Source organism: Jaculus jaculus, chromosome 4, assembly GCF_020740685.1.
Source record: "Jaculus jaculus isolate mJacJac1 chromosome 4, mJacJac1.mat.Y.cur, whole genome shotgun sequence".
Lineage (NCBI taxonomy): Eukaryota > Metazoa > Chordata > Mammalia > Rodentia > Dipodidae > Jaculus > Jaculus jaculus.
The window spans coordinates 19123840-19148810 of record NC_059105.1 but is presented as its reverse complement, the minus strand read 5'-3'; the positions used below and the strand labels follow the sequence as shown (position 1 = coordinate 19148810).

General features: G+C 49.3%; 2 protein-coding genes across 7 annotated transcripts in view; both read right to left on the bottom strand.

Moving 5' to 3' along the window:
• Positions 1 to 10219, bottom strand: part of Eif4e2 (eukaryotic translation initiation factor 4E family member 2) — a 42019-nt gene extending 31800 nt beyond the window's left edge. For 3 of the 4 annotated variants that reach the window (XM_045146911.1, XM_045146912.1, XM_045146908.1), the window contains exon 1: positions 10112 to 10219. In XM_045146911.1, coding sequence (XP_045002846.1) covers positions 10112 to 10131 — 20 coding nt within the window. In that variant the 5' untranslated portion in view covers positions 10132 to 10219. Of the gene's footprint in view, positions 1 to 9614; positions 9780 to 10111 lie in introns of those variants that run through there. The other variant, XM_045146910.1, reaches the window with a different exon arrangement.
• Positions 10220 to 10367: 148 nt separating this feature from the next.
• Chrng (cholinergic receptor nicotinic gamma subunit) lies at positions 10368 to 23468 on the bottom strand. 3 transcript variants are annotated; one of them, XM_045148533.1, is made up of 12 exons: positions 23404 to 23468; positions 22961 to 23100; positions 22655 to 22699; positions 22393 to 22502; positions 21745 to 21900; positions 20926 to 21023; positions 19837 to 20037; positions 19536 to 19650; positions 19226 to 19340; positions 18189 to 18408; positions 17881 to 18011; positions 17307 to 17618 (listed from the first exon to the last, which is right to left on the bottom strand). In XM_045148533.1, exons 2-12 carry the CDS (start codon positions 23054 to 23056, stop codon positions 17445 to 17447), a joined length of 1461 nt encoding a protein of 486 aa, XP_045004468.1. In that variant the 5' UTR covers positions 23057 to 23100; positions 23404 to 23468; the 3' UTR covers positions 17307 to 17444. The 3 variants fall into 3 exon arrangements, with proteins under 3 accessions (XP_045004469.1, XP_045004468.1, XP_004662310.2); XM_004662253.2 differs by lacking the exon at positions 23404 to 23468 and adding an exon at positions 23256 to 23354; XM_045148534.1 differs by lacking the exons at positions 17307 to 17618; positions 17881 to 18011; positions 23404 to 23468 and adding exons at positions 10368 to 10673; positions 23256 to 23354.
• Between the last annotated feature and the right edge of the window lie 1503 nt (positions 23469 to 24971).

Below are 24971 nucleotides of genomic sequence, written 5' to 3'. Positions count from 1 at the left end.
TATTTATTTATTAGAGACAGAAAGAGGGAGAGAGAGATAGAGAAAGTGAGAATGTGCACACCAGGGCCTCTAGCCACTGCAAATGAACTCCAGATGCATAAGCCACCATGTGCATCTGGCTTAAATGGGACCTGGAGAATCGAACCTGAGTCCTTAGGCTTCACAGGCATAGGCCTTAACCATTAAGCCATCTCTCCAGCCCTCTTTTTAAAAATGTATTTATTTATTTGCAAGAGTATAAGAGTATGGGTGTGCCAGGGGTTCTTGCAGTTGCAAATGAACTCCAGATGCATATGCCACTTTGTGCATCTGACTTCAAGTAGGCACTAGGGAACTGAACATGGGCCTGCAGACTTTCAAACAAGAGCTTTTAACTTCTGAGCCATCTCTCCAGCCTTCAGCATTTACTTCAGCCAGAAGAAGAAAGGCCAAAGATTCATGAACTAAGACAGCCACAGGGGCCATGAGTCAAGATATAAGCAATGGTAGAGGAAAGCCTGTGAAGGGAAAGAGAAGGGAGAATAAAACCAAGAAGTAGAGGAAGGTGTGGTTGTACTGTTGACACTGCCATCCCTCTGGCTTTGGGCAGCCTCCCTGGACTTCTCTGCGAATCTGTGCCTATGATACTCCCTTTCCTTTGATTAAATTTCCATTGTTTGATTTCCTTTTCAAGAGAAGTCCACCTAGGACAGAAGTCCTGTGGATTAAGACTTACCAACATTTACCAACCATCTATTGTGTATTAGCTATCAAGAGTGTCTGTCCCCAAGGATCTAACCAAGATAAGGGATACAGACTCAGATTGGTGCAAAAACTCCTGTTGTGCCCACATATTCCTACATCATACAACCTCTTATCTTATGCTTGGTCCAAACAAACTCACTCCACTGTAGTTGTTTCTACTTAGTGCAGTTACCCAATCTCCCCCACTCCTTGTGCTCAGCAGGAGGTCATGTCTTAACTACCCCTGGTTAGCTGTTCTTCAGGATGCCCATCTTCCGCTCTTCATATAACATCTGACTTGTCTTTGCTGTACTGTCACATCCAATTTTCTTCTTCCAATCAAGAATATCTCACGGAATTTTCTACAGCTTACACCCAAGACAATTAACTCTCCCTTCTGTAAGGTATGTGTCACAGCCAGGTTTGCAATGCTCGCAGAAATCACCTGACCACGAGCAGCTTTTGGGACCAAAAAAAAGGTTTATTTTGGCTTATAGGCTCAATGGGAAGCTCAATGGCAGGGAAAACAATGGCATGAGCAGAGGGTGGACATCACTTCTTGACTAACATCGGGTAGACAACAGGAACAGGAGAGTGCCAAACACTGGCAAGGGGAAACTGGCTATAAGCCTGGCCCCAACAATATACTGCCTCCAAGAGGCATTAATTCCCAAATCTCCATCAGCTGGAACCTAGCATTCAGAACACCTAAGTTTATGGGGACATCTGTATCAAACCATCATATTGCACCCCTGGACCCCATAAACTCATAATCATATGCAATGCATTCATCCAACTTGAAAAGTCTCCATAGTTTTTATCAATTCAAATGCTGTCCATACATCCCTATAGTCCAAGATCTTTTAACTGAGCCATAATACCAAAAACATCCCCAAAAACCTATAATAGCACAAAATAAACATTCACACTGCAAAAGATTGGGCACAGCAAAGAAATACTCAAGCAATACATGATTTAAACAGGGCAAACACCAAACTCTGTAGCTCCAAGTCCAACAACTCTAGCCAGTGGAAAGTCTCCAAGTCCAATATTTCTAACCAGCAACATCTCTGTAGTTCCAATTTCGCCCCTTCAGCTAGGCTACTCAAAGTCCTGGAAAACTTCATCGGGGCAGGCAGCTTTTTTAGCAACTGTCTAGTGGTCCCAACATCTCCACTGGGTCCCCACTGCAATCCATGGTTCATCTTCACGGCTTCATTGGGTCTCTATGCAGGCATCCAGCAAACCTGCTTCACACTGCCCAAGGCCATTTCCAACACACAAGACCACGTTGCAAACTCAATGACCCTCTCTTTCCTGCATTTCTTATACTCCACAGTATCAGGTGAGGTGCCAATTTGTTACTCCAAGGGGAATAAAGCAGACTTTGAAGAACAGGACACTCCTTGAGCACTCAGGCCCCTTCAAAAGAATCTACATTCTTCCTGTTGTCTCAGTGCAGGTCAGCTGGCCCAATCTCAAAGGCTGGAATCTCTCAAATGCAGCTGAATGGGCAGCAGTTCACCCAAAGACTTCATTTTTTTTTTCCTGTGCCATGTACCTCTGCTAACACCAGTCTGTTTCTATGCGAAGCAATCTTACACAACTTTTCAGGATATAGGCATAACAGCAAGTCTCTCATACAAACTGCTTCTAGCCCAGTCCAGACAAAGCTCCTTTTCACCCTCATAAGCCAAACCTCACAGTCCATAGTTCTAACTGCATTCAGGTCTGAATTTGACCAGAATAGTCCATCTAGCTGTACTTACAGCACTGCAAGACATCTCTTAAGCCAAGGTTTCAAATCCTGCCACATTCCTCTTGAAAATCAGCTCCTAAAGGCCAAAGCTACAGAGTCAGGAGTCTAGCAGCAATCTCACTCCTTGGTATCAACATTACTGTTGCAGTCAGATTTGCATTGCTGGCAGAAATTTCCCAACCAAGAGCAGCTTTGGGGGGAAAAAAAAAAGGTTTATTTTGTCTTATAGGTTCAAGGAGAAGCTGCATGATGGCAGGGGAAAACGATGGCATGAGTGGAAGGTGAACATCGCTTCCTGGGCAACAGGTACAGGAGTATGCGCCAATGGCAAGGGGAAACTGGCTATAATACCCATAAGCCTGCCCCCAACAATATACTGCCTCCAAGAGGCGTTAATTCCCAAATCTCCATCAGCTGAGAACCTAGCATTCTGAACACCTAAGTTTATCGGGGACTCCTGAATCAAACCACCACAGTATGCCCTAGGAATACAAACTATTTTTATCCTTTAGCTTCTAATCCCTATCATAACCTCTCAAGTCCTCTCTACTAGAGCTTGGCTGAAAGGCAGTCACCCACCCCAGCATCTCCAATTTTGGCCCCGAGGAAAGTATGTGAGTCCTTTTAAGTGGTTTTCCTGCAGTTATTGCTAGAAACAGAAATAAGGAAAGAGGGCTGGAGAGATAGCTTAGCAGTTAAGGCACTTGCCTGTGAAGCCTGAGGACCCATGTTCAACTCCTCAGATCCTACATAAGCTACACACACAAGGTGATGCATGCGTAAGGTCACACATGCATACAAAGGACACATGTGTCTGGGGTCTGACTGCAGTGGCTGGAGGCCTGGTGTGCCAATTCTTTCTCTTTATTGCGCTCTCTCGCGCGCTCTCTCTCTCTCTTTCTCTCAAAAAGGCACGTGCCACGACATCCAACAAAAAGAAAAAAAAAAGAAATAAAGAATTATGTCAAAAATAAATAATGTTTAAAAAACAGAAGCCGGGAATGGTGGCTCATGCCTTTAATCCCAGCACTCGGGAGGCAGAGGTGGGAAAAATCACTGTGAGTTCAAGACCACCCTAAGACTACATAGTGAGTTCCAGGTCAGCCTGGGCTAACGTGAGAGCCTACCTCAAAAACCAAAAAAAAAAAAAAAAAGGAGAAAAAAACTGTATTATTATCCTTCCTTAGACTATTTTGGACTCCCTCCTAAGCCAATAAATGGAAACCTGAATGGACCTTCATTTTGTGCAGCCCCCGAGTCCTCATTTTTATTTTGGTGATGCTGGTGAGAGAATTTCATTCATAGGCGGTCAAGTTATCTAACACTGAACTACACCCCAGCTCCACTGCTTTCATTTCTTGACGGAGGATCTAGCCAACCAAGGCAAACCTCTTACAACCTACTTCTCTGAAGCTGCTCTTCCTTGCTTGTAACTGGGTTTGAACAAAGCTCCAGCCCAAACTGACACATCAGTGCTTCACATGCTCAGGGAGGCAAGCTGTGTTAGAGGCCGCCCACACTGTGTGACACCTTGGCTAGCTCATCAAGCTTTTGCCCAGGTATTTACCTATACTAGACCAATTCTATGTAGACAGGAACTTGATCTAATTTACCAGTGTATCTCTAGCATCAGACACAGGAATCGATTTCCAAAATCAAGGTGATGAGTGACAAACAGGTGGTTAGGACAACAGTTAGACCAAGGGCTGGGAAGATGGTCTAGCAGTTAAAGGCTCTTGCTTACAAAGCCTGCTGGCCTGGGTTCAATTCCCTGATGCCTACATAAAGCCAGATGCACAAAGTTGTGTGTGCATGTATTTGCAGTTCATTTACAGCAGTAAGAGGCCTTAGCGTACCCATGTGTTCTCTCTCTCTCTCTTACACACACACACAAATAAAATAAAAATTAAAGATGGGCACAGTGGTGCACGCCTTTAATCCCAACACTTGGGAGGCAGAGGTAGGAGTGAGTTCACTGTGAGTTCAAGGCGACTCTAAGACTACATAGTGAATTCCAAGTCAGCCTGAGCTAAAGTAAGACAGTACCTTGAAAAACAAACAAACAAATAAACAAACTCCACCACCACCACCACAAAAATCAGCCAAAAAAAAAAAAAAAATTTAAAAAAGAATACACCAGGGGCTCAATGGATTAGCAGTCCTGCAAAGCCAAAGGACCCTGGTTCAATTCCCTAGGACCCACATAAGCCAACTGCACAAGATGGCATATGTGTATGGAGTTCAACTGCAGTGGCTAGAGGCCCTGGCATACCCATTTTTTCTCTCCCTCTCAAATCAATAAAAATAAAATATTTTTTTTTCTTAAAACAAAAACAACTCAGTAGCAAAGCCAGTAAGCTAGAAGACATATAAAGGGAAGAAAAAGGAAGGGAGGGGGGTACTTAATAGGATGGTACTGTATATATGTAAGTCAAAGAACAGATTAATGGGGGTGAAAAGGCCCAAGTGAGGTCAGGGGAAGAGACTGAATAAAGGAAAGGTGGAGGGAGGCCTAATCAAAATCTAAGAGGATATAAATAAGTCATATGGAAACCTACATTTTTGGACAGTGGAACACTCAGGAGCCATAGATTGTTGCTAGAAATTTTTCAGTGCCAGAGATGGGATACCTTCCAATGAGTTGTTGGCCAGGGAGGTCCCTGATGCCCCCAAAACATTATAGGCCATTGCCAAGGCCCTTGGTTTCCCACCAGGAATAGATGGTAAGACCCTATTGCTGAAGACTCCACATACTTGGGCTGCAAGGTCACTGAAAAATCCTGCTGAAACTGAGCTGAAAACCTCCTCCATATAGAACAGCTGACAGACAGCTGGAAGAAGCCATTCTGTATGCAGTTCAATGGAAGAGAGAGAAATCACCAGTGAAGATACTCAACAGTGGGCACTGCAAGCCTTATATTTGGCCAGCCAGGCCAAATGAGGCTGTAGGTGCAATAGTGGCACGTATGTCATGGTGGAAACCAATTGCCCTCTAATTGGACTGGAGGCCTGCTCCATGGGAGGGAATATATCCTGAAAACTTAAAACAGGGGTAGTCATGAGCCCTAGGGGTGTAACATCTGCTTCTGTCTAGCTAAATACTATGCTTCTTAAGCTGCCCAGTAAGCACTTCTCTTAATGCTCATACCCTTGTATTAATGCTACTCTTACTTTTGGAAGAGAATCTCTTTTCCGATGGCAATGACCTTGGGATGACTCAGAAGGCATCATGGTGCTGGAAAGAAGTGACAGGAGTGCTCAACACTGCAATATCTCTATCACATCTTCCAAGGCTCGGGGTCTATTGTGGAAGAGGTGGCGGAAAGAATGTAAGAGCCAAAGGAAGGGTAGGACTTCTTACAACATGCTGCCTCCAGACACAAAATGGTCTGGATATCCATGAATTCACAGTGCCTGACACTACCTACCATCATAATAGGAGGAAAAGATCATGACATCAAAATAAAAGAGAGACTGATTGAGAGGAGGAAGGGATGTGATGGAGAGTGTAGTTTCAAAGGGGAAAGTTAGGGAGAAAGAGGGCATTACCATGGGATATTGTTTATGATCATGAAAGTTAATAAAAACTTTTTTTGAAAAGAAAAAAGAATGCAACAAAAACTACTAATATAATGATGTAGAACAGAGAGCAATTCAAGATAAGTCTTGTCATCTAAAAGCAGGGCATGAAACAAAGCTTTTAACAGTTGGAAGTACAGCTGATAAGAAAGCATCTTAGATTTTACATCACCAGAGCAAAGGCAATGGGATCTAACAGCTTGGTGCCTCTTCTGACTAAAGCAGGTGCAAACTTTGGTTCCATTCAAAGAAGTAAGCCCAGAGTAAAGGAGGTGAGAGCTCCTGTTTACTCTGAGCACATCAGACAACACTACCTTTCTCACTGCAGGCCATATACACATACACCACACAAATGACTCTAGAAACCTGGAACTCATCTTTAGGGGAGAAGTAGCAAGAGTACAGACACCCAATATGTGGTAATAGTCTAAGCACTGCAGAATTTCCCCATGATAATCAAAATACAGCTGAGGATATGCCTCAGTGGGTGGATTGTCTGTCTAGCATGCACAAAGTCCTGAGTTAGTCCCCAACTCTGTAGAAACTAGACATGGTGACACACCTGTAATGCCAGCACTTGGGAGGTGGAGGCAGAAGGAACAGAAGTTCAAGGTCATTCTCAGCTACATAGCAAGTCCAAGATCAGCCTGGGCTACATGAGATCCTGTCAAGGGAAGGGAAAAGAAAGGAAATTAACACTAGGGGTAGGTGTGTGATCTCTTCAATTGCTAATTTCATGCTTTAATTTTAATTTAATTTTATTTATTTTTGTTTTGTTTTTCAAGGTAGGGTCTCACTGTAGCCCGGGCTGACCTGGAATTCACCATGTAGTCTCAGGGTGGTCTTAAACTCATGGTGATCCTCCTACCTCTGCATCCCAAGTGCTGGGAGAAGGCTTTGTGGTTAAGGCATTTGCCTGCAAAGCCAAAAGACCCTGGTTCGATTCCCCAAGGCCCATGAAAGCCAACTGCACAAGGCAGCATATGTGTCTGGAGTTCATTTGTTGTGGCTCAAATCCCTGGTGCACCCATACTCTCTCTCCTCCTACCCCCTCTCAAGTAAACAAATAAATAAACAAAAATTCATTTCAGCACTCCAGGGAGGCAGAGGTAGGAGGACTGCCATGAGTTTGAGGGCAGCTTGATATTATACAGTGAATTCCAGGTCAGCCTGGGCTAGAGTGAGACCCAACCTCAAAAAAACCAAAACAAACAAACAAACAAACAAAAAAGCCCAGATTAATTGATCAAGACAGCCTTGAACCAAAGTACAAGAGAAAACCTGAGCTGGCCCTTCCTGCTATCTTGGGCCAGCTACTTAACCTTAGAGAGCTGCATTTTCCTAACACGGACACAGACACACACACACACACACACACACACACACACACACGATCCTCTTTGAAGAGTTACTAGGAAGGAGGGAGTGAGAAATAGAGAGGGCAATGGAATGAATACATTCTGCAAAGCAGAAGGTGAACCAACTGGATAAAGAAAGAGAATGGGGGGGGGGTGGAGAGATGCCTTAGCTATTAAACTATTTGCCTGCAAAGCCTAAGGACTCAGGTTTGATTTCTCCCCAGTACCCACATTAGCCAGATGCACAAGGTGGCACAAGTGTATGGAGTTCATTTGCGGTGGCTGGAGGCCCTAGTGCACCAATTCTCTCTCTCTCTGCCTCTCTAATAAATAAATTAGTTAAATTTTTTTTAAAAAAAGAAAGAGGGCTGGAGACATGGCTTAGTAGTTAAGGCGCTTGCCTGCAAAGCCCAAGGACCCATGTTCAACTCTCCAGATCCCATGTAAGCCAGACACACAAAGATGAGGCAAGTGCAAGGCTGCACATGCCCACTAGGTGGTGCAAGCATCTGGAGCTCCATTGCAGTAGCTGAAATTCCAGCAAGCCAATTCTCTCTCCCCTGCCCTTTTTTTTGTTTTGTTTTTCAAGGTAGGATCTCACTCTAGCCCAGGCTGACCTAGAATTCACTATGTAGCCTCAGGGTGGCCTCCAACTCATGGTGATCCTCCTACTTCTGCCTCCTGAGTGCTGGGATTAAAGGTGTGTGCCACCATGCCTGGCTTCCCTTTCTCTCTCACTCTAAAATAAATAAATAAATAAATAAAAAAGAAAGAACAGGGGAGGGCAGTTGGGAGGGGTACGAATGAGAACAAAGTATAACAACATATACGTACAAAGAAGCCATGATGAAACCCATTACTTTGTATGCTAACCCCCCAAAATTAAAGAGAATGCATGAGAAGGAGACACCTAGCTAGAGGCCTTATAGAAGAAGACCATTATTACCATTCTTACTCTGAGACAGCTGACCCAGAGTATCTTCTCATTCAAATGAGCAGAGGGTTGCTGATGCAAAGCTTGGTTACTGCAGGGCTTCTGGTGGCCATGAGGGTGACAGAAGGGTTAGTACTCAGCTAAGCAGCAGGATGGGAAGACGCCAGCTCTTCCAATGTAGAGGTTCACAGCAACCAGCAAACCCACCCAAACTCTGGCTGGTTCGAGGGGAGGAATTCCAATCCTCCCTGAATCTGTACATCAGCACTTACCGTGTTGAAAAACTCCAGCTTCCCATCACAGCAAAAAGTCATAGTCTACTAAACAGTATTATGCTTCACAGTCCTGCCTCGTTATCAGCAGTTTACAAATGCACCTCCAAGCATCGTTGTGTGATTCTGATCCCTCTAGCAGGGGCCTAACCACTAAAGAGGTTGGGGTCACAATGGTTCATGCTGTCAAACAACTGGTGAGTCTGGGACTAGAAATGTAGACATGTGGGTCAGAAGGCAAATCAGACTACTAGAAAAAAGGTAAAAGCATAATCTGCCAAAGGAAGCAATACTTGCGAAACATTAACCTGGGTATTGTTAAACAAACAAAGACTGGAGAGGTGGCTGCGCAGTTAAGGTGCTTGCCTGCGAAGCCAAAGGACCCAGTACCCACATAAAGCCAGATGCACAAAGTGGCATATGTGTCTGAAGTTCCTTTGCAGTGGCTGGAGGCCCTGGTGCGCCCATTCCTATTCTCTCTGTCTAATAAGTAAATAAAATATTTAATAACAATAATAAAAAGAAACAGGGCTAGAGAGATGGCTTAGCAGTTAAGGTGCTTGCCTGCAAAACCAAAGGACCCAGGTTTGATTTCCTATGTAAGCCAGATGCACAAGGTGGCGCATGCATCTGGAGTTCCTCTGCAAAGGCTGATGGCCCTGGAGCGCTTCCTCTTTTCTTTCTTTCTTTCTCTCAAATAAAAGTAAATAAATAAATAAAGTATTTTCTTTAAAAGAAACAAAAATAAATAGATGCAAGAAAATAGAGCCACTGGAGAAAAATAACCCAAACACTTGGTATTTCCTCTCTTGACCTCCCAATTGCTTGATGCTGGAACTGGAGTGAGTACAAGAATCCAAGAGTGGGTGATGCCAAAGTGTTGGAAGACAGGAACAGGAAGGGGGAGGAGAAGAGGAAGCAGGAAGAGCCCCAGGAAGACAGAGAGCATTCCCTGCTGAGCGAGCAGCCGCCGCGGGCTGCCACATTACCTCATTGCAGCTGACAACTCTACGACACCGGGTTCTAGTTACCGTCCCCGCTCGCAGAAGAGGGAACCCGAGGTTCAGGGGGAGAGGTGACCTTCCCGGGGCACCCGGCGAGCGCGTGCGGGAAGAGAAGGCGGCAGGGCTGCGGCAACACCCAAACCGCCGAGGCCCCGCCCCTCCACGCCGCCCGCAGCCCGCACCCAGCGGCGGGGCGGGGCGAGCGAGATCTCCTTCCGGGCGGCGCGGGCGCCCCGGCCCCGGCACCCCACGCTCCGCCCCGGGCCCCGCGGGGCTCCGCACCGTCCTCCGCGCCGCGCCGCGCCGTTCTCCTCCCCGCCCGGCCTAGGGCGGCTCGGGCCGCGGCCACGCGCGGGAAAGAAAGGCCGGTGCCGCCGGGTGGACGCCGCCGAGCCTCGGGCGGCCGCGGGCGCCGACGGACGGTTGGGAAGGGCCGGGGCCTCGGGGGGAAGGGAGGTGGGGGACGGCCACGCGCCACTTACGCGTCGAACTTGTTGTTCATCCTCTCGCCGCCGCTGTCGCCACTGCCTCACCGAGTGACTTCCGCCCTGCCCGGTCCCTCCGGCGAGGGCCCGGCCACTTCCGGTTTCGCGCGGTGCAGCGGAACGAAGGATCGCGGGGCCGGTGCGGGACGGCTTTCCCGGAGGGAAGGCCCAGGGCGGCTGCGCCGGCGCGCGGCGGGTGCTCGGCCTCTCCGCTCCGCGCCGCCCGCCCAGGCGTTGACAGCTCGGGGTCGACCCCCGCCGCGGGTCGAGTCCCGGCTCCACCTTCAGCGCAGGCTGCGCGCGTCCTGGCCTCTTTGTCCCTTCACCTCCCGAGGCTGCTACCTCCACTGGCCACTCTGCGAACTCCAGGGACAGTGTCCGGCGCCAGATTCAGTAACCCTCAGTACATGGTACGAAGTGTCCACGGGAGCTACAGAGCTGATCTGCCCTCTGTGTCTTTTGGAGACATGGTGAAAAACGCAACCGAACCCATCCAGCGTTTGGGAGCAGCATTAACCTTGGCTACATGGTGAGAGGCCCGTCTGAGCTACAAGAGAACCTGTCTCAAAAAAGGAAAAAAAAAAAAAAGTCACACCAAGATGACATACGTGTAAGGCACTTACAGGAAGCTGAGATGGTCTCACTCATCAAATTAGCTCCACAACCAAAGCGCATGTTCCCCACATTCTCTAGGAACCTGTTGTAAAAACTACATATCTCTTCGGGCGTGCTGGCGTGGGAAGGCAGAGGTAGGAGAATCGCTGTGAGTTCGGGGCCACCCTGAGACTACATAGTAAATTCCAGGTCAGCCTGGGCTAGAGTGAGACACCCTGCCTCGAACCCCCCCCAAAAAAAAAAACAAAAAATAATATCTACATCCCTCTTGTAAGCCTTTCCCTACGCTGCCTGACAAAGCTACCCAACTCCCCTCACTATGGCCACGACTTTCCTAAACATAGGTACGTGCATGTATTTCTCATGAATAAAATGAACCGATAACCCTGTGCATATTGTCCCTGTACCCTCTTTCCCACAAGCTCATTTTTTAGGCTTTTAAAAAAATACTTATTAGAGAGAAAGACACAGGGAGTGAGAGAGAGAATGGGCGCACCAGGACCTCCAGCCACTGCAAATGAACTCCGGATGCCTGCATGCCCTTGTGCATCTGGCTTACATGGGTCTTGGGCAATTGAACCTGAGTCCTTTGGCTTTGCAGGCAAGTGCCTTAACCACTAAACAATCTCTCCAGCCCCATTTGTTAGGCTTTTATGTGGCATTTGAATCATTGGTGAGGATATATAGAAACTTGATATTTGAGCTGGGCATGGTGGTGCATGCCTTTAATCCCAGCACATGGGAAGCAGAGGTAGGAGGATCACCGGGAGTTTGAGGCCACCCTGAGACTTCGTAGTGAATTCCAGGTCAGCTTGGGCTAAAGTGAGACCCTACCTTGAAAAAACAAATAACAACAACAAACAAAACCCCAGATATTTGTATTGGTGGGTGCACAGATGTGTATGTCCATGTGAAGACCAGGAGACCACTGTGTATGTCATCCTCAGGAACCTGTCCCAACCCCCCCTTTTTTTTTTTTTGAGACAAGGTTTCAATGACCTAGAGCTTATGAAATAGGCTGGACTGGCTGGATAGTGAGCCCCAGGAATCCTATCTCCACCTCTCCAGTGCTGATGTTACAAGAATACTTCTGGGGATCCAGCTCAGGTCCTCATGCTTGCCTCACAAACACTTTACCAGCTGAGATATCTCTAGCCTCTGGTGCGTATGTTCACAGATAAGAAAACAGGCTCCCTAGACTGGTTCTGGTCAATTGCTACTTGGTCATTCAGACCTAGGTCATGCCTGCCCCCCCTCAGGAAAACCTCAGCTGATCACCCTATTTCTTACTACATAAAGTCAAGGGAGGCTGATGGAGACCTTTTCTTGACAGGCAGGTCCTTTGTTCCTATCCTCTTGCCTGCTTCTCCCTTGTCTTAACCCTCCTTTGGGACCAGTGTAAATGCCCTACCTTTTGCAAAGAGAGGGAAGAAGGAATCACTGGTCAGGCTATAAAATACCTCATATTAAGAGTGTCCATCCTCTTTTTTATCTGTTCCCTTTGCCCTTCAAACTGCAGATTTTTTTTTAAGTGGGGATTTATTCCTACTTGATTAAAGATGAGTGGAATTCTAGATGTGGTCATTTGTGTCATAATTTTTTGTTTCATCTTGTTTTTTTGATTTTTTCCCCTCCCTTGAGTGTATGCTTAGTTGTTGAGTATATATATTTGGGACCATTAAAACATTTTTTGATGTAATATAACCTAACGTGTTGGTACCTGTTTCACCATGTGTAATTTTTTGTTTTACATCACAGTTCTTAATTTGTTTAGAGTTTTATGAAAGATGGTATAGTTTTTATTGACAAAAGCAAAGGAATCTTACAACTATGTGCATACAAAAGCAATACTATTTTGTGACAAAATATTTTATATTAAAATTTACATCAGCAACTGTCTCGAGATTTCAGGGAAATCGAGTGGAATTTAAAACTTCAACAGTTTTGTTAAACCTAGAAACATGAAATTAGTATTCCAAATGGTACTGTGAATAAAGCAAAGAGGCAACCTACAGAATGGGAAAAAAATCTTTGCCAGCTATACATCTGATAGAGGCTTAATATCTAGGATATACAAAGAACTCAAAAAAATTAAATAATAAATCAAACAAGCCAATTAAAAAGCAGGCTATAGAGCTAAATAGAGATTTCTCAAAAAATTAAATAATAAATCAAACAAGCCAATTAAAAAGCAGGCTATAGAACTAAATAGAGATTTCTCAAAAGAAGAAATATGGATGGCATATAAGCATCTAAAAAATTGTTCTACATCCCTAGTCAACAGGGAAATGCAGATTAAAACTACATTGAGATTCCATCTCACTCCTATCAGGTTGGCTACCATCATGAAAACAAATGACCATAAATGCTGGCAAGGATGTGGAAAAGGAGGAACCCTTCTACACTGTTGGTGGGAATGCAATCTGGTCCAGCCATTGTGGAAATCAGTGTAAAGGTTCCTAAGATAGTTAAAAATAGACCTATTATATGACCCAGCTATAGCACTCCTAGGCATATATCTAAAGGACTCATCTCATTACTTTAGAAATACTTGCTCAACAATGTTTATGCAGCTCATTTCACAATAGCTGGGAAATGGAACCAGCCTAGATGTCCCTCAACTGATGAGTGGTTAATGAAGATATGGCACATTTATACAGTAGAGTTCTGCTCATCAGTAAAGCAAAATGAAGTTATGAATTTTGCAGGAAAATGGATGGATCTGGAAAGGATTATACTAAGTGGGAGGTAACCCAGGCCCAGAAAGCCAAGCATCACATGTTCTCTTTCATATGTGGATCCTAGCACAGATGATTGGATTTCTGTATGAGTAGGAAGAAAATGCAGTAGCAAAGGCCAGTAAGCTAGAAAAGAGATATAAAGGAAAAAGAAAGGAAGGGGGAGGGTACTTAATAGGATGGTATTATATATATGTAAATAGAAGAATGGATTAATAGGGGTAAAAAGGGCAAAGTGAGGTCAGGGGAAGAGAATGAGTAAAGGAAAGGTGGAGGGAGGGCTAATCAAAATCTAAGAGGATATAAATAAGACATATGGAAACCTACTTTTTTGGACAATGGAACACTCAGGAGCCATAGATTGTTGCTAGAAATTTTTCAGTGCCAGAGATGGGATACCTTCCATTGAGTTGTTGCCCCCAAAACATTATAGGCCATTGCCAAGGCCCTTGGTTTCCCACCAGGAATAGATGGTAAGACCCTATTGCTGAAGACTCCATGTACTTGGGCTGCAAGGCTACTGAGAAATCCTGCTGAAACTGAGCTGATCACCTCCATGTAGACCAGCTGACAGACAGCTGGAAGAAGCCATTCTGCATTCAGTTCAATGGGAGAGAGAGAAATCACCAGTGAAGATACTCAACGTGGGCACTGCAAGCCTTATATTTGGCCAGCCAGGCCAAATGAGCCTATGGGTGCAATAGTGGCATATCTGTCATGGTGGAAACAAACTGCCTTCTAATTGGACTAGAGGCCCACTCCCTGGGAGGGAATACATCCCTGATACTGAAAACTTAAAACAGGGGTAGTCATGAACCTTAGGGGGTGTAACGTCTGCTGTTGTCTGGCTAAATGTATATACTATGCTTATCAAACCACCCAGTAAGCACTTTTCTTAATGTCCATACCCTTATATTAATGCTACTCTCACTTTTGGTAGAGAATCTTTTTTCAGATGGCAATGACCTTGGGATGACTCAAAAGGCATCATGGAGCTGGAAAGAAGTGACGGACTGCTCAGCACTGCAATATCTCTATCACACCTTCCAAGGCTCAGGGGCTATTGCAGAAGAGGTGGTGGAAAGAATGTAAGAGCCAAAGGAAGGGTAGGACTCCTTACAACGTGCTCCCCCCACACACAAAATGGCCTGGATATCCATGAATTCACAGTGCCTGACACTACCTACACAAGACCATCCTAACAGGAAGAAAAGATCATGACATCAAAATAAAAGAGAGACTGATTGGGGGGGGGGATATGATGGAGAATGGAGTTTCAAAGGGGAAAGTGGGAGGGAATTACAATGGGATATTTTTTATAGTCATGGAAGTTGTTAATAAAAAAAATTAAAAAGAAAAAATACTGCAGCACAAGCAGTGACACCCCCCCCCCCAAAAAAAAGAGTGTCCATTGGGCTGGAGAGATGGCTTAGCAGTTAAGGCATTTGCCTGCAAAGCCAAAGGATCCTGGTTCAACTCTCCAGGACCCACATAAGGCAACACACGTGTCTGGAGTTCGCTTGCAGTTGCTGGAGGCCCTGGCACGCTCATTCTTTCTCTCCCTCTCTCTGCCTCTTTCTGTCTCTCAAGTAAATAAATAAAAATACAAGTGTTTGAGATTGGCCCAGAGTCGGTGTCGTGGTTTCAATGTGTGGTCTCATTGACTCAGGCTTGAATCTTGAGTCTCCAGCGGGCAGAGCCCTGCTGGGGAAGAGGAATATCACTGGGGGCAGATCTTGGAGTCCAGCCCTCGGGTTTGTGAAGTGCAGTTGGAGCTCTGGCTGGTGCTTGCTGGTGTTGGTGTGGTGCTGGCTGTCAGTGGTGTGTATCTGCTTGGATCTATGGAAGTGAGCCCGCTTACCTGGAATTCACTATGTAGTCTCAGGGTGGCCTCGAACTCTGGTGATCCTCCTACCTCTGCCTCCCCAGTGCTGGGACTAAAGGTGTGCACCACCACGCCCAGCTCTGTTTTCCTTAAGAAAAAAATTTTTTTGAGGGGGGTTCAAGGTAAGGGCTCACTCTAGCCCAGGCTGACCTGAAATTCACTACATAGTCTGAGGGTGGGCTTGAATTCATGGCACTCTTCCTGCCTCTGCTTCCCGAGTGCTGGTATTAATGGCATATACCACCACACCTGGCTGTTTTTTTTTTAAATCCTTTTTTCCTCTTTTTTTTTTTTGAGTTGTTCTTTGTAATTTTTTTTATGGGTGGGGGAGAATGAACTCACAAGAGCCTTCAGCCATTGCAGATGAACTCCAGACATGTGTGCTCCCTTGTATGTGTGTGTGACATTGTGCACATGTGTTACTGTGCATCTGGTTTACATAGGGCCTGGAGATTTGAACCTGTGTGCTTAGGCTTCACAGGCAAGCACCTTAACCGCTAAGCCATCACTCCAGCCCAGTTATATGTGTGTGTGGGAAGGGGATGTGTTATTCTGGGGATCAAATCCAGGACCTCACTTCCCAGCCTCTACTGCTGCTTCTGTTGTTTTCGAGGTGGGGCTCACTCTAGCCCAGGCTGAGCTGAAATTCACTAAGTAGTCTCAGGGTGGCCTCAAACTCACAGCGATCCTCCTACCTCTTCCTCCTGAGTGCTGAGATTAAAGGTCCACCACGTCCAGCTGGTTTACTTTTTATAAGTATGGTTTTTAATTTATTTCTTTGAGAGAGAGAGAGACAGAGAATAGGCACCCCAGGGCCTCTAGCCACTGCAAACAAACTCTAGACACAAGCACCACCTTGTGCATCTGGCTTTATGTGGGTACTGGGGACTCAAACCTGTGTCCTTTGGCTTTGCCAGCAAATGCCTTACTCTAAGCCATCTTTCCAGCTCCTCTCCTTTTTTTTTTTTTTTTTTTTTTTTAACAGTCTCATGTATCCCAGGCTGGCCTCAAACTTGCTGTGGAGCTGAGGATGTCTTTGAACTTCTGATCCTCTGACCTCAACCTATCAAGGGCTTGGATGATAGCTGTCCATCAGCACGTCCAGCTTATGTGGTGCTGGGAACTGAACCCTGGATCTCATGCATGCTCGGCAAGCATTTCACCAACTGCCTGCTGACATGTAAAGAGAATCCCTCAAGAAGAATCCTTCTTGGGCTGGAGAAATGGCTTAGTGTTTAAGGCACTTGCCTTCAAATCCAAAGGACCCAGATTCGATTCCCCAAGACTCATGTAAGCCAGATGCACAAGGGGTGCACGCATCTGGAGTTTGCAGTAACTGGAGGCCCTGACACTCCCATTCTCCCCCCCCCCCATCTATTTCTCTCTATCAAATAAAGAAAACTTAAAAAAAAGAATAGGTTGGTATTGTATGTATGTAAGTAGAATGATTGAGATGGGGAGGGAATATGATGGAGAATGGAATTTCAAAGGGGAAAGGGGGGAGGGAGGGTATTACCATGGGATATTTTTTATAATCATGAAAAATGTTAATAAAAATTGAAAAAAAAAAAGGAAATCCTGCTTTCTATTGCTTTTGTTTATTTGCTTTTTGTTTTTCAAAGTAGGGTCTCGCTCTAGCTCAGGCTGACTGGAATTCACTAAGTAGTCTAAGGCTGGCCTCAAACTCACAGTGATCCTTTTGCCCCTACCTCCTGAAGGCTGGGATTAAGGCGTGTGTCACCACACCCAGCTCCCTCATGCCTCTTGCCAACTCTTTCAGGCCTGAGTCTGAAGGAATAGGACCTGTGGTCATCATGCAAATGGTAGCCCTGAAAGCTTCAAAGTGATTTGGGAGTCAATAATGCTTTGCTGAAGTGAGAGGCATATCCTGAGTGACAGGGTGTAGTGCCAGCAATGACCCCAATGTCATCGAACCACACCCATCCCCAACCACTCCAGAGCTCAATTTTGTCTCTTTATTTCCCTAGCTCTTCTCGGGGCTGTTTGGGTCCCTCCCAAGGAGCACACTTGGGACCCCAGCAGCAGAACACAGCTCCTAGGACAGCATGACCCGGAGAGGTGACTCCCTGGCTCAGTCTGGCGAAGGCAGATAGGGGCGGGGGTCTCCAGGGAATGGCAGGGCAGGCACCTGGTTGTAGTGGGCCATGAGGAAGATACCAGCGGTGCCACAGATGAAGAGAGACAGCATGGCCAGGAAGCAGACGCGATCCAGCACTCGGCCCACCAGGAACCACTCCTCATTACCCTGAGGTGACAGAAGGTGAAGGTGTGACCAGCCACAGCTGCCTGCTGGGCTCCTACTGACATCGGCCTGGGCTTCCAGCTGGCCTCCATTCTTCATTTCCTTGGGTGGACTCTCTCCATCCAGGTCCTAATCTTCTATCATAATCCTGTCCCTAAGGTCCCTCCTCTTCCCTATGCCCATCTCCACTTTTCCCACCTCCTGCCCTGTGCCAGACTGCCCACTCCCAGGTAGTCACCCCACCCCACCCTTGTCCCCTGCTTACACTGTCAAAATGGCTCTGCTGGTGTCGGGCTCGGGCCATGAGGTTGCAGGCATCCACACAGGCCTGGATGGCTGGAGCAGCCTGCTTCAGGCTGCCACAGAACTGGCTCTGCCCGGTCTCTGGGCCTTTCTCTGATGGGGTCAGACAGTATGATGTAGGAGATCAGGGTGGAAGGTGACCTCTCCCTGGCGACCTCAGGTTCTCTCTCTCCAGTTCGAATGCTTGCTGGACACTTATCTATTGCGCCCAGCCAGCCCCACGTGGGATTCTTGGGCAGGGGTGCCCCCAGCAACACTTGTTGGACTCACCTAGCTTCTCCAATGCTGCCCGCACCAGGCCATTGCGCCGCCGCTGCCGGAAGAGGAGCTCACTGCGAGGTAGGTAGAGGCCCCCCTCTTCCCCAGTGGTGATGGGCCACCCCGAGGAGGAGGAGCCATTCTGGAGCGGGGGGCGGGCATCCTGAACAGTGGCCAGGGCCAGCGGCCGGACGTGCATCCGCAGCAGCTGAGGCAGGAGCCGCAGGAACACCTGCAGAGGAAGCGCTGTGGGTGGCTCTCCTGGAACGGCCAGGCTGAGCTTCCGAGTAGAAGCCCGAGGTAGGCGTGAAGGCAGCAAATTAGAGACAGTGGCTGTACCCTGGGACAGCTTGGCTGTTCTGTCCTAGACATGGATCCTAGCACCCCAAACTTCCGCGCACATCAGAATCACGCGGACACTTGCTCCAGACAAAGTCTTGTCCTCAGCCCCTGCTGTTCTGACCTGGGGTGCCTGGGCTGGGCCCGAGGATTATGCATTTGCAACAAGGGCTCCAGCTGTCTGTTGCAGGTAGGTTACAGATCACGTGGACTCTGGAGTCAGAGTGCCCGGGCAGAATCCTGTCCTCTCTGCTTTCTGGCTGTGTGACCTTGCGTAAACTATTTAACCTCTCTCTGCCTCTTTCTCTCTCTCTCTCTCTCTCTCTCTCTCTCTTTGGTTTTTCAAGGTAGAGTCTTACTGTAACCTAGGCTGACCTGGAATTCACTAAGTAGTCTCAGGTTGGCCTTGAACTCATGCCTCCCTCCCTCCCTCTGCCTCCCAAGTGCTGGGATTAAAAGGCGTGCGCCACCACACCCAGCTCATTTTTCTCATCTTTTAAATGGAGATGATGTTAATACCTGCTCCATGGGTTAAATGAAAATTAAATAGGCCAATATATGTAATATATATTGGTACCCAGTTCATCTATTGGTACCTTCCTGAAGGCACATGCAACATGGGTTTGCTGCGGAATTTTGGAGGAGAGGGGCTGGGACAAGAGTGCAGAGGCTGGTAGGGGGATGCCTGAACGGGCAGGGCGGAGCCTTGCCTTGTGGACCCCTCGGGCCATGGAGTGCGTGTGTGGAGACCGCAAGGACACGTTGAGCACAACCACAGCGTTCACGACGATGAGGATGGTGACCACCATGAGGAAGGTCAGGTACCTGTGGGGTGAGGGCAAGTGCGGCTGGGTGTTCCTTAGGTCTCCTGTGGGAGGACCTTGCTGGAGGGCCTGGGAAGGGGGGCTGGGGGTGTGGCTCAGTGGTCAAGCGCATGCTTCCTAAGGCCTTGAGCTGGACGCCCAGTACCACAAGGGTGGGGGCGGGCAGCAAGGTGGCAGGCATGAGGACCAGCCTTACTTGCTGATGAGCGGCACCGCTTGGGAGGTCTCTGGCACCTTCTTGGCCACGAGGAAGAGGAAGACGGTCTGGGCCAGGAGCACATTGATGGCCACCGTGCACTTCTGGCCACCCGCTGCCCATGAACAAGACACCCTCAAGAGGAGGTCTCCCCACTCCCTACCCCCAGAGGAACCCCCTCAATCCCACAGACAGCCCACTGCTCCCGTCCTGGGAATGTGATGCCACACTGTGTCCCGGGCAGGCCCCGCCCTGGCTCCCTGTGGGTCTCGGCAACTTGTACTCCCACGGGCCCGGGTACCCTTGGCAGGAAGGAAGTAGATGAGGATGGCGACCGAGGAGATGAGCACACAGGGGGCGATGATGTTGATGACGTAGAAGAGGGGCTTGCGCTGGATAAGCAGGTAGAACGCCACCTTCTGGTGGCCCGCCTCCTCTGCGGGCACCGTGGTGTCCAGCAGCATCTTGGCGGGCCGGTGCCGGATGGCCCACTCTCCATTCTCTGTGGTGGGCACAGGGGGGTGTGGCCTGGCTAGAGCTGTGGCCCGAGGGACCAGCTACAGGGCCAGCAAGAAGGAACACAAATGAGACAGGAAATTGGACTGATCTCATCTTCCAGAAATGGAGTAAAAGAACTCTATTGGAGCCTTTTGGTTTATTTATGTTGGGTTTTTTTGTTTGTTTGTTTTGTTTTCGTTTTTGTTTTTCGAGGTAGGGTCTCATTGTAGCCCGGGCTGATCTGGGATTCACTAATTAGTATCAGACTGGCCTCAAATTCACGGTGATCCTCCTACCTCTGCCTCCTGAGTACTGGGAGGGTCAAATCGTGCGCCACCACGACCGGCTTATGTTTGTTTGTTTGTTTTTAACTTATTTATTTGACAGAGAAAGAGGGAGAGAGAGAATGGGCATGCTGGGGCCTCCGGCCACTGCAAATGAACTCTAGATGTGTGCGCCCCCTAGTGCATCTGGCTAACATGGGTCCTGGGTGATTAAACCTGGGTCTTCTGGCTTTGCAGGCAAACGCCTTAGCTGCTAAATCACCCCTCCAGCCCTTATGTTTAATTTTTAAGATAGGGTCTCTGCAGCCTAAGCTAGCTTCAGACTTTTTTTTTTTTTTAAGCTCAGGCTGACCTGGAATTCACTACGTAGTCTCAGGGTGGCCTTGAACTCATGGTAATCCTACCTCTGCCTCCCAAGTGCTGGGATTAAAGGTGTGCACCACTTGGCTTAACCTCATCCTTCTGAATGCTGGGATTACAGGCGTGCACCACCACACCTGGCTCTCCCTTGCATGGGTGAGAACCTTATTCCATGGGCCACTGTAGTTTCCATCTTGAGTTGTGTGGGAGGGGATGGTCTTGGTCTAGCGGGGGCCGGGGTGAGGTACCTGTGAAAGCCTCCGGATCGATGAAGATCCACTCGATGGCTTGCCCATCTTCCTGACTCAGCTGCAGGTTGATCTCACTGGTACCGTAGGTCTGAGACCTGGAGGCTCATAGGGGAAGATGGTAAACTGGGGCAAAGAGACTCCCCATGAGGTCGCACAGTCACCTGAGGGCAGCTGTGGGCATTGGGCTCACACTTCTGAGCTCCCCGGCAAGCCCTATTGGTGATGTGTGGGTGACAGAGGGGACATGGGAACAAGGATGCGTGGGTCAGAGGGCCAGGAGGCTGCTACTCGGTGCTGTTACCTGGTCAAGGGGTCCAGGGCCACTATGTGCCTCCTACTTTAGCCACCAAAGAACTTAACATAGAACTGCATGCCTATTGTGACCTCAGATTTGAGGATCCTGTCAGCTTTCCTTGCAAAAAGTATTCCTGTGTTCCTCTGAAATATAGGAAAGTAACCCACAGGCCCCCCCCTCCCGCACTTAGCAATGAAGGAACCAACCCAGAGATCCCAGGCAGGGCTTGGCCACATACAGGCTCTGGCTGGGCAGCCTGGCCTGGACTCCTGCAGGGGTGCCCGTGTCACCCCTCCCCCACCCTGGACGTTAGTTTCTCCCCTTGAAGTACAGTCAGGGAAACCGAGGCAGTGAGCAAGGGCGAGTGAGAGGACTGTGAGTTGGCACCTGAGGGGTGTCCAGCGGCCTGGGAGAGGTAAAGTGAGGCCCTGGCTTCGAGGTGACACAGTCTCAGCTCCTCTGTCCAGACCCCTCACACATCAGCTCCTGAGTGCTCCCCGCCCACCCGTCGGTGTGCTCACTGGAAGACGAGGGAGCAGTTCTGCCAGTCAAAGGGAAAGTAGGTGACCGAGATGGAGCAGGAGGAGCGGAAGATTGCAGGTGGCAGCCAGTAGATACAACCATCAGGGGACACGAGGGTATTGCAGTAGAGGGCCACCTCGAACACACCATCCACGCTGTGGGCACACACCACAGAGCTGTTGGCGGAAACTCCACGGACCAGCTCTCTGGGAACCCCAATCCTCCCCAGCCTGTCACGCCCATGGCAAACCCTCACCTACTTTCCACCTACCCGCAACCTCCCAGCCAGCCGCTCTGGACAAGAGTACAAAAGCCTGGGCGGACGGTGCCAGGCCTGTTATGTCAAGATGGCGCAGGAAACCCTTGCCCACACTCTCGATTGTTGCTTTCCTTCCTCTGTGAGCATTGATAACCGCTACAATATGCAGCGTGCCTGACCCCCGAGTGGAACACTCCCGACAGCTCCTCTGATTGTTGCCACTGGCCCAGTTTAGTGGGAGGGGAGAGGCCCACCCACATGGGCCAGTGTCCGCATGTGGAACCGCACCCAGTAGCACCCCTCTCGGCTCCTCTTTTCCCCAAGCTCCTCGTCCTGCTGACCCCCTGGGTCTGGCATTCTTTGTTCATTGCCCCTGCCCCCTGCTCACTTGTTCTCCAGCACGATATCAGGGCGCCATACCATGGTGGACGGCACCCTTAGCACCCACAGGCCACCGTAGTCTTGCGGATCCCAGCGCAGGCGATAATCACACCACTGCTGCGGGGGGAAGGGTGGAAGCGGGGCCTCTGCTCTGGGCTGCCGGGGTTCAGTCCAGAGGGCCAGAGAGGCGGGGTGGGGCAGGCAGCTCTGATGGGGGACGGGTTTAGGTGGGGTGCAGGAGAAGCATGCCGCAGGGTGGCCTCTCTTACCATCTCTATCCAGACGTTGGTTGTGAGGGCCTCCTCTCGCTCATTCTGGATGCAGAAGGGAAGGCTAAGTCCCCTCTACCTTTCCTCCCCTGGGAACTCATTCTCACTGGCCGCTGATGCAAGCAGAAGCCTCCCCCCACCCCCCCACCCCCAGTCTCTTGAGTCTTAAGGGGACCTCATCATCGTGAAGGTTTCTTGCCTCCTACTCCCTGTTGAGACCCTTCTCTGTCCTGGGTGCTGGGGCCATGTTCCATCTCCCTAGCAGCCCTGAGGACCTGTTGCCCACCCTTTCCTCCTACAGCTCACCAGGGAGATGAGGTTGGTGAGGGTGAGCTTCAGGCTGACGTTGACCACATCCGATTCGTGCTCAGCTGGCCGCAGGTGGGGGTCGTAGCTTCGCATCAGGTCAGCCAGCAGCCGCTCCTCCTGGTTGTGGCTCTGGGCCCCTGCAATCAATCGACAGTGGAGCCTTGCTGAGGAGGTACAGAGGAACTTGGGGTGCTGGGCCTAGGAGGAGCCTGGAGAAGCCGTCAGCCCCTGAGGCATTGGACCCCTGCTCTGTCCCCTCCTCAACCCAGGTCTTGAGCCCCCTGTGCCACACCCAGGAAAAGGGCCAGAAGCGACAAGAGGAGATGAGGTCCCTGGCTCCCTTGCATGGTGCCTGAGCTCTCTTCAGCGACAGGGCTGGGTGGAGGCTCTATAGGTCTGGAACAGAGAGAATCGGGCTGGGGTGTCGTGTGTCAGCTTACATTCCTACCCCAGCCAGCCTGTCCTGGCCAGCTTAACCCAGCCAGCCCCAGCAGCTGCCTGACCAACCACAGCATTATCAGCTGTCCCAGGATGCACACAATGCTGGGCTCACATTACAGCCAAAGGGAGAGAGGCCCGGTGGTCCCAGCAGAAACAGCCCACCGCCATCCTGTCCCTAGCTGCTCCAGCCCCATGCCTGTTTTTCAACTGGGGGCCTCAGCACATGGCCAGGGACAGATGAGTGTGAGAGAGGAGGCAGTGCTATGGAGATTGGCAGAGGCTTATCAGGCAGCCCCCCCCCCACTCTTTTGGGGAGGTACAGAGCTGTTGGGCAGGTGTGGTCAGTACATGAGATTCTCCAAGACTTGACTGAGGACTCCAACCCACTCCCAGCAAGCAGCCTGATGCCTCTGGGAGTCAGTCACTTGGGCCAAGACACAAGAGTGAAGCTTCTAGAATAAGCTGTCCATGCCCCACAGACTTTGGAACTGACAAGGCATCAGGTTAGCTCCTCCCATACCCTGAGACTGAGACACAGACGTGGTAAGCTTTGAGATTAGGGGAGCTGGGGAGAGTCTGGAATGCTGGGCCCTTAAGACTAGGCCAGCTCCCACACAGGAGCCTATTCAACCACCCAAGAGACAGTGGCAGACCTCGTGCTGGACTGAGACCCGGGGACCCATCAAGCTCCTGGGGGGAAGGTGGACTCACGCTGGATTGGGGCAGGCAGACCACCAGACTTGAGGCTGTGTCCCTCAGAGCCAAAGGCGGGGTCCCACAAGGGAAGGAAGGGGGAGAGGACGGGCCCAACTGATTATGAAGCTTGTGACCACGAAAAGGTGGGGCTGAGGCTGATCCAAGAGCCAGTCCTGGCTGCTAGACATGGTCACCCCCAGGCCACCTGCTTTGTGACTGTCTATTCCCAGCTGCCCCCTAAGTGTGGGCCCATGAGTGCCACCACAGGGAAGCTACCCCAGGCCACTGGGGATAGGGAAGCATTTCTCCCCCCACTCCCAGCAATGATGCCTGAGCAATGCAGTGTGTTTTAGGAAACTGAAAGTCAGGCTCAATCTCAGGTCCCTCCAGTCCAGCCAGGACTCCATGGCTGGGGAGACAGTGGTGAAGGCACCTATCATCAGTCATTTCTGGCATCAACTCCTTCTCTTCCACACAGTATCTGTGGGCAGCTTGTCTGCCATTCTTATGGTCAGACCTGCTCTGGGCCCCGTTCCATCTGATCCCACTCCCTTCCAAAGTTTCACTCACCAAGTGTCTGTGAGACCTCCCCCTTTCCCTGGAGATTCCAGAGCCAAGGGACCCTTTACTACCCCAGAAGCTTCTTGCCTCCCCATGTTGTCCTGGTACCTCCAGACTCAGTTCCCTCCCTGTGGTAGTTTAAATAGATGCCCCCAATATATTCAGTGTTTTATTAGCTTGTAGTCTGAATCTGCAGCCAGCTGGCTAGAGGCAGTGCTGCTGGGCGGATCTTAAGGTGAGGTGGTGGGTTTGAGATTTCAATCTAATGATATGCAAAGTGTCCCCAGCTGGAGTTCCTGAAGTGGGCTGT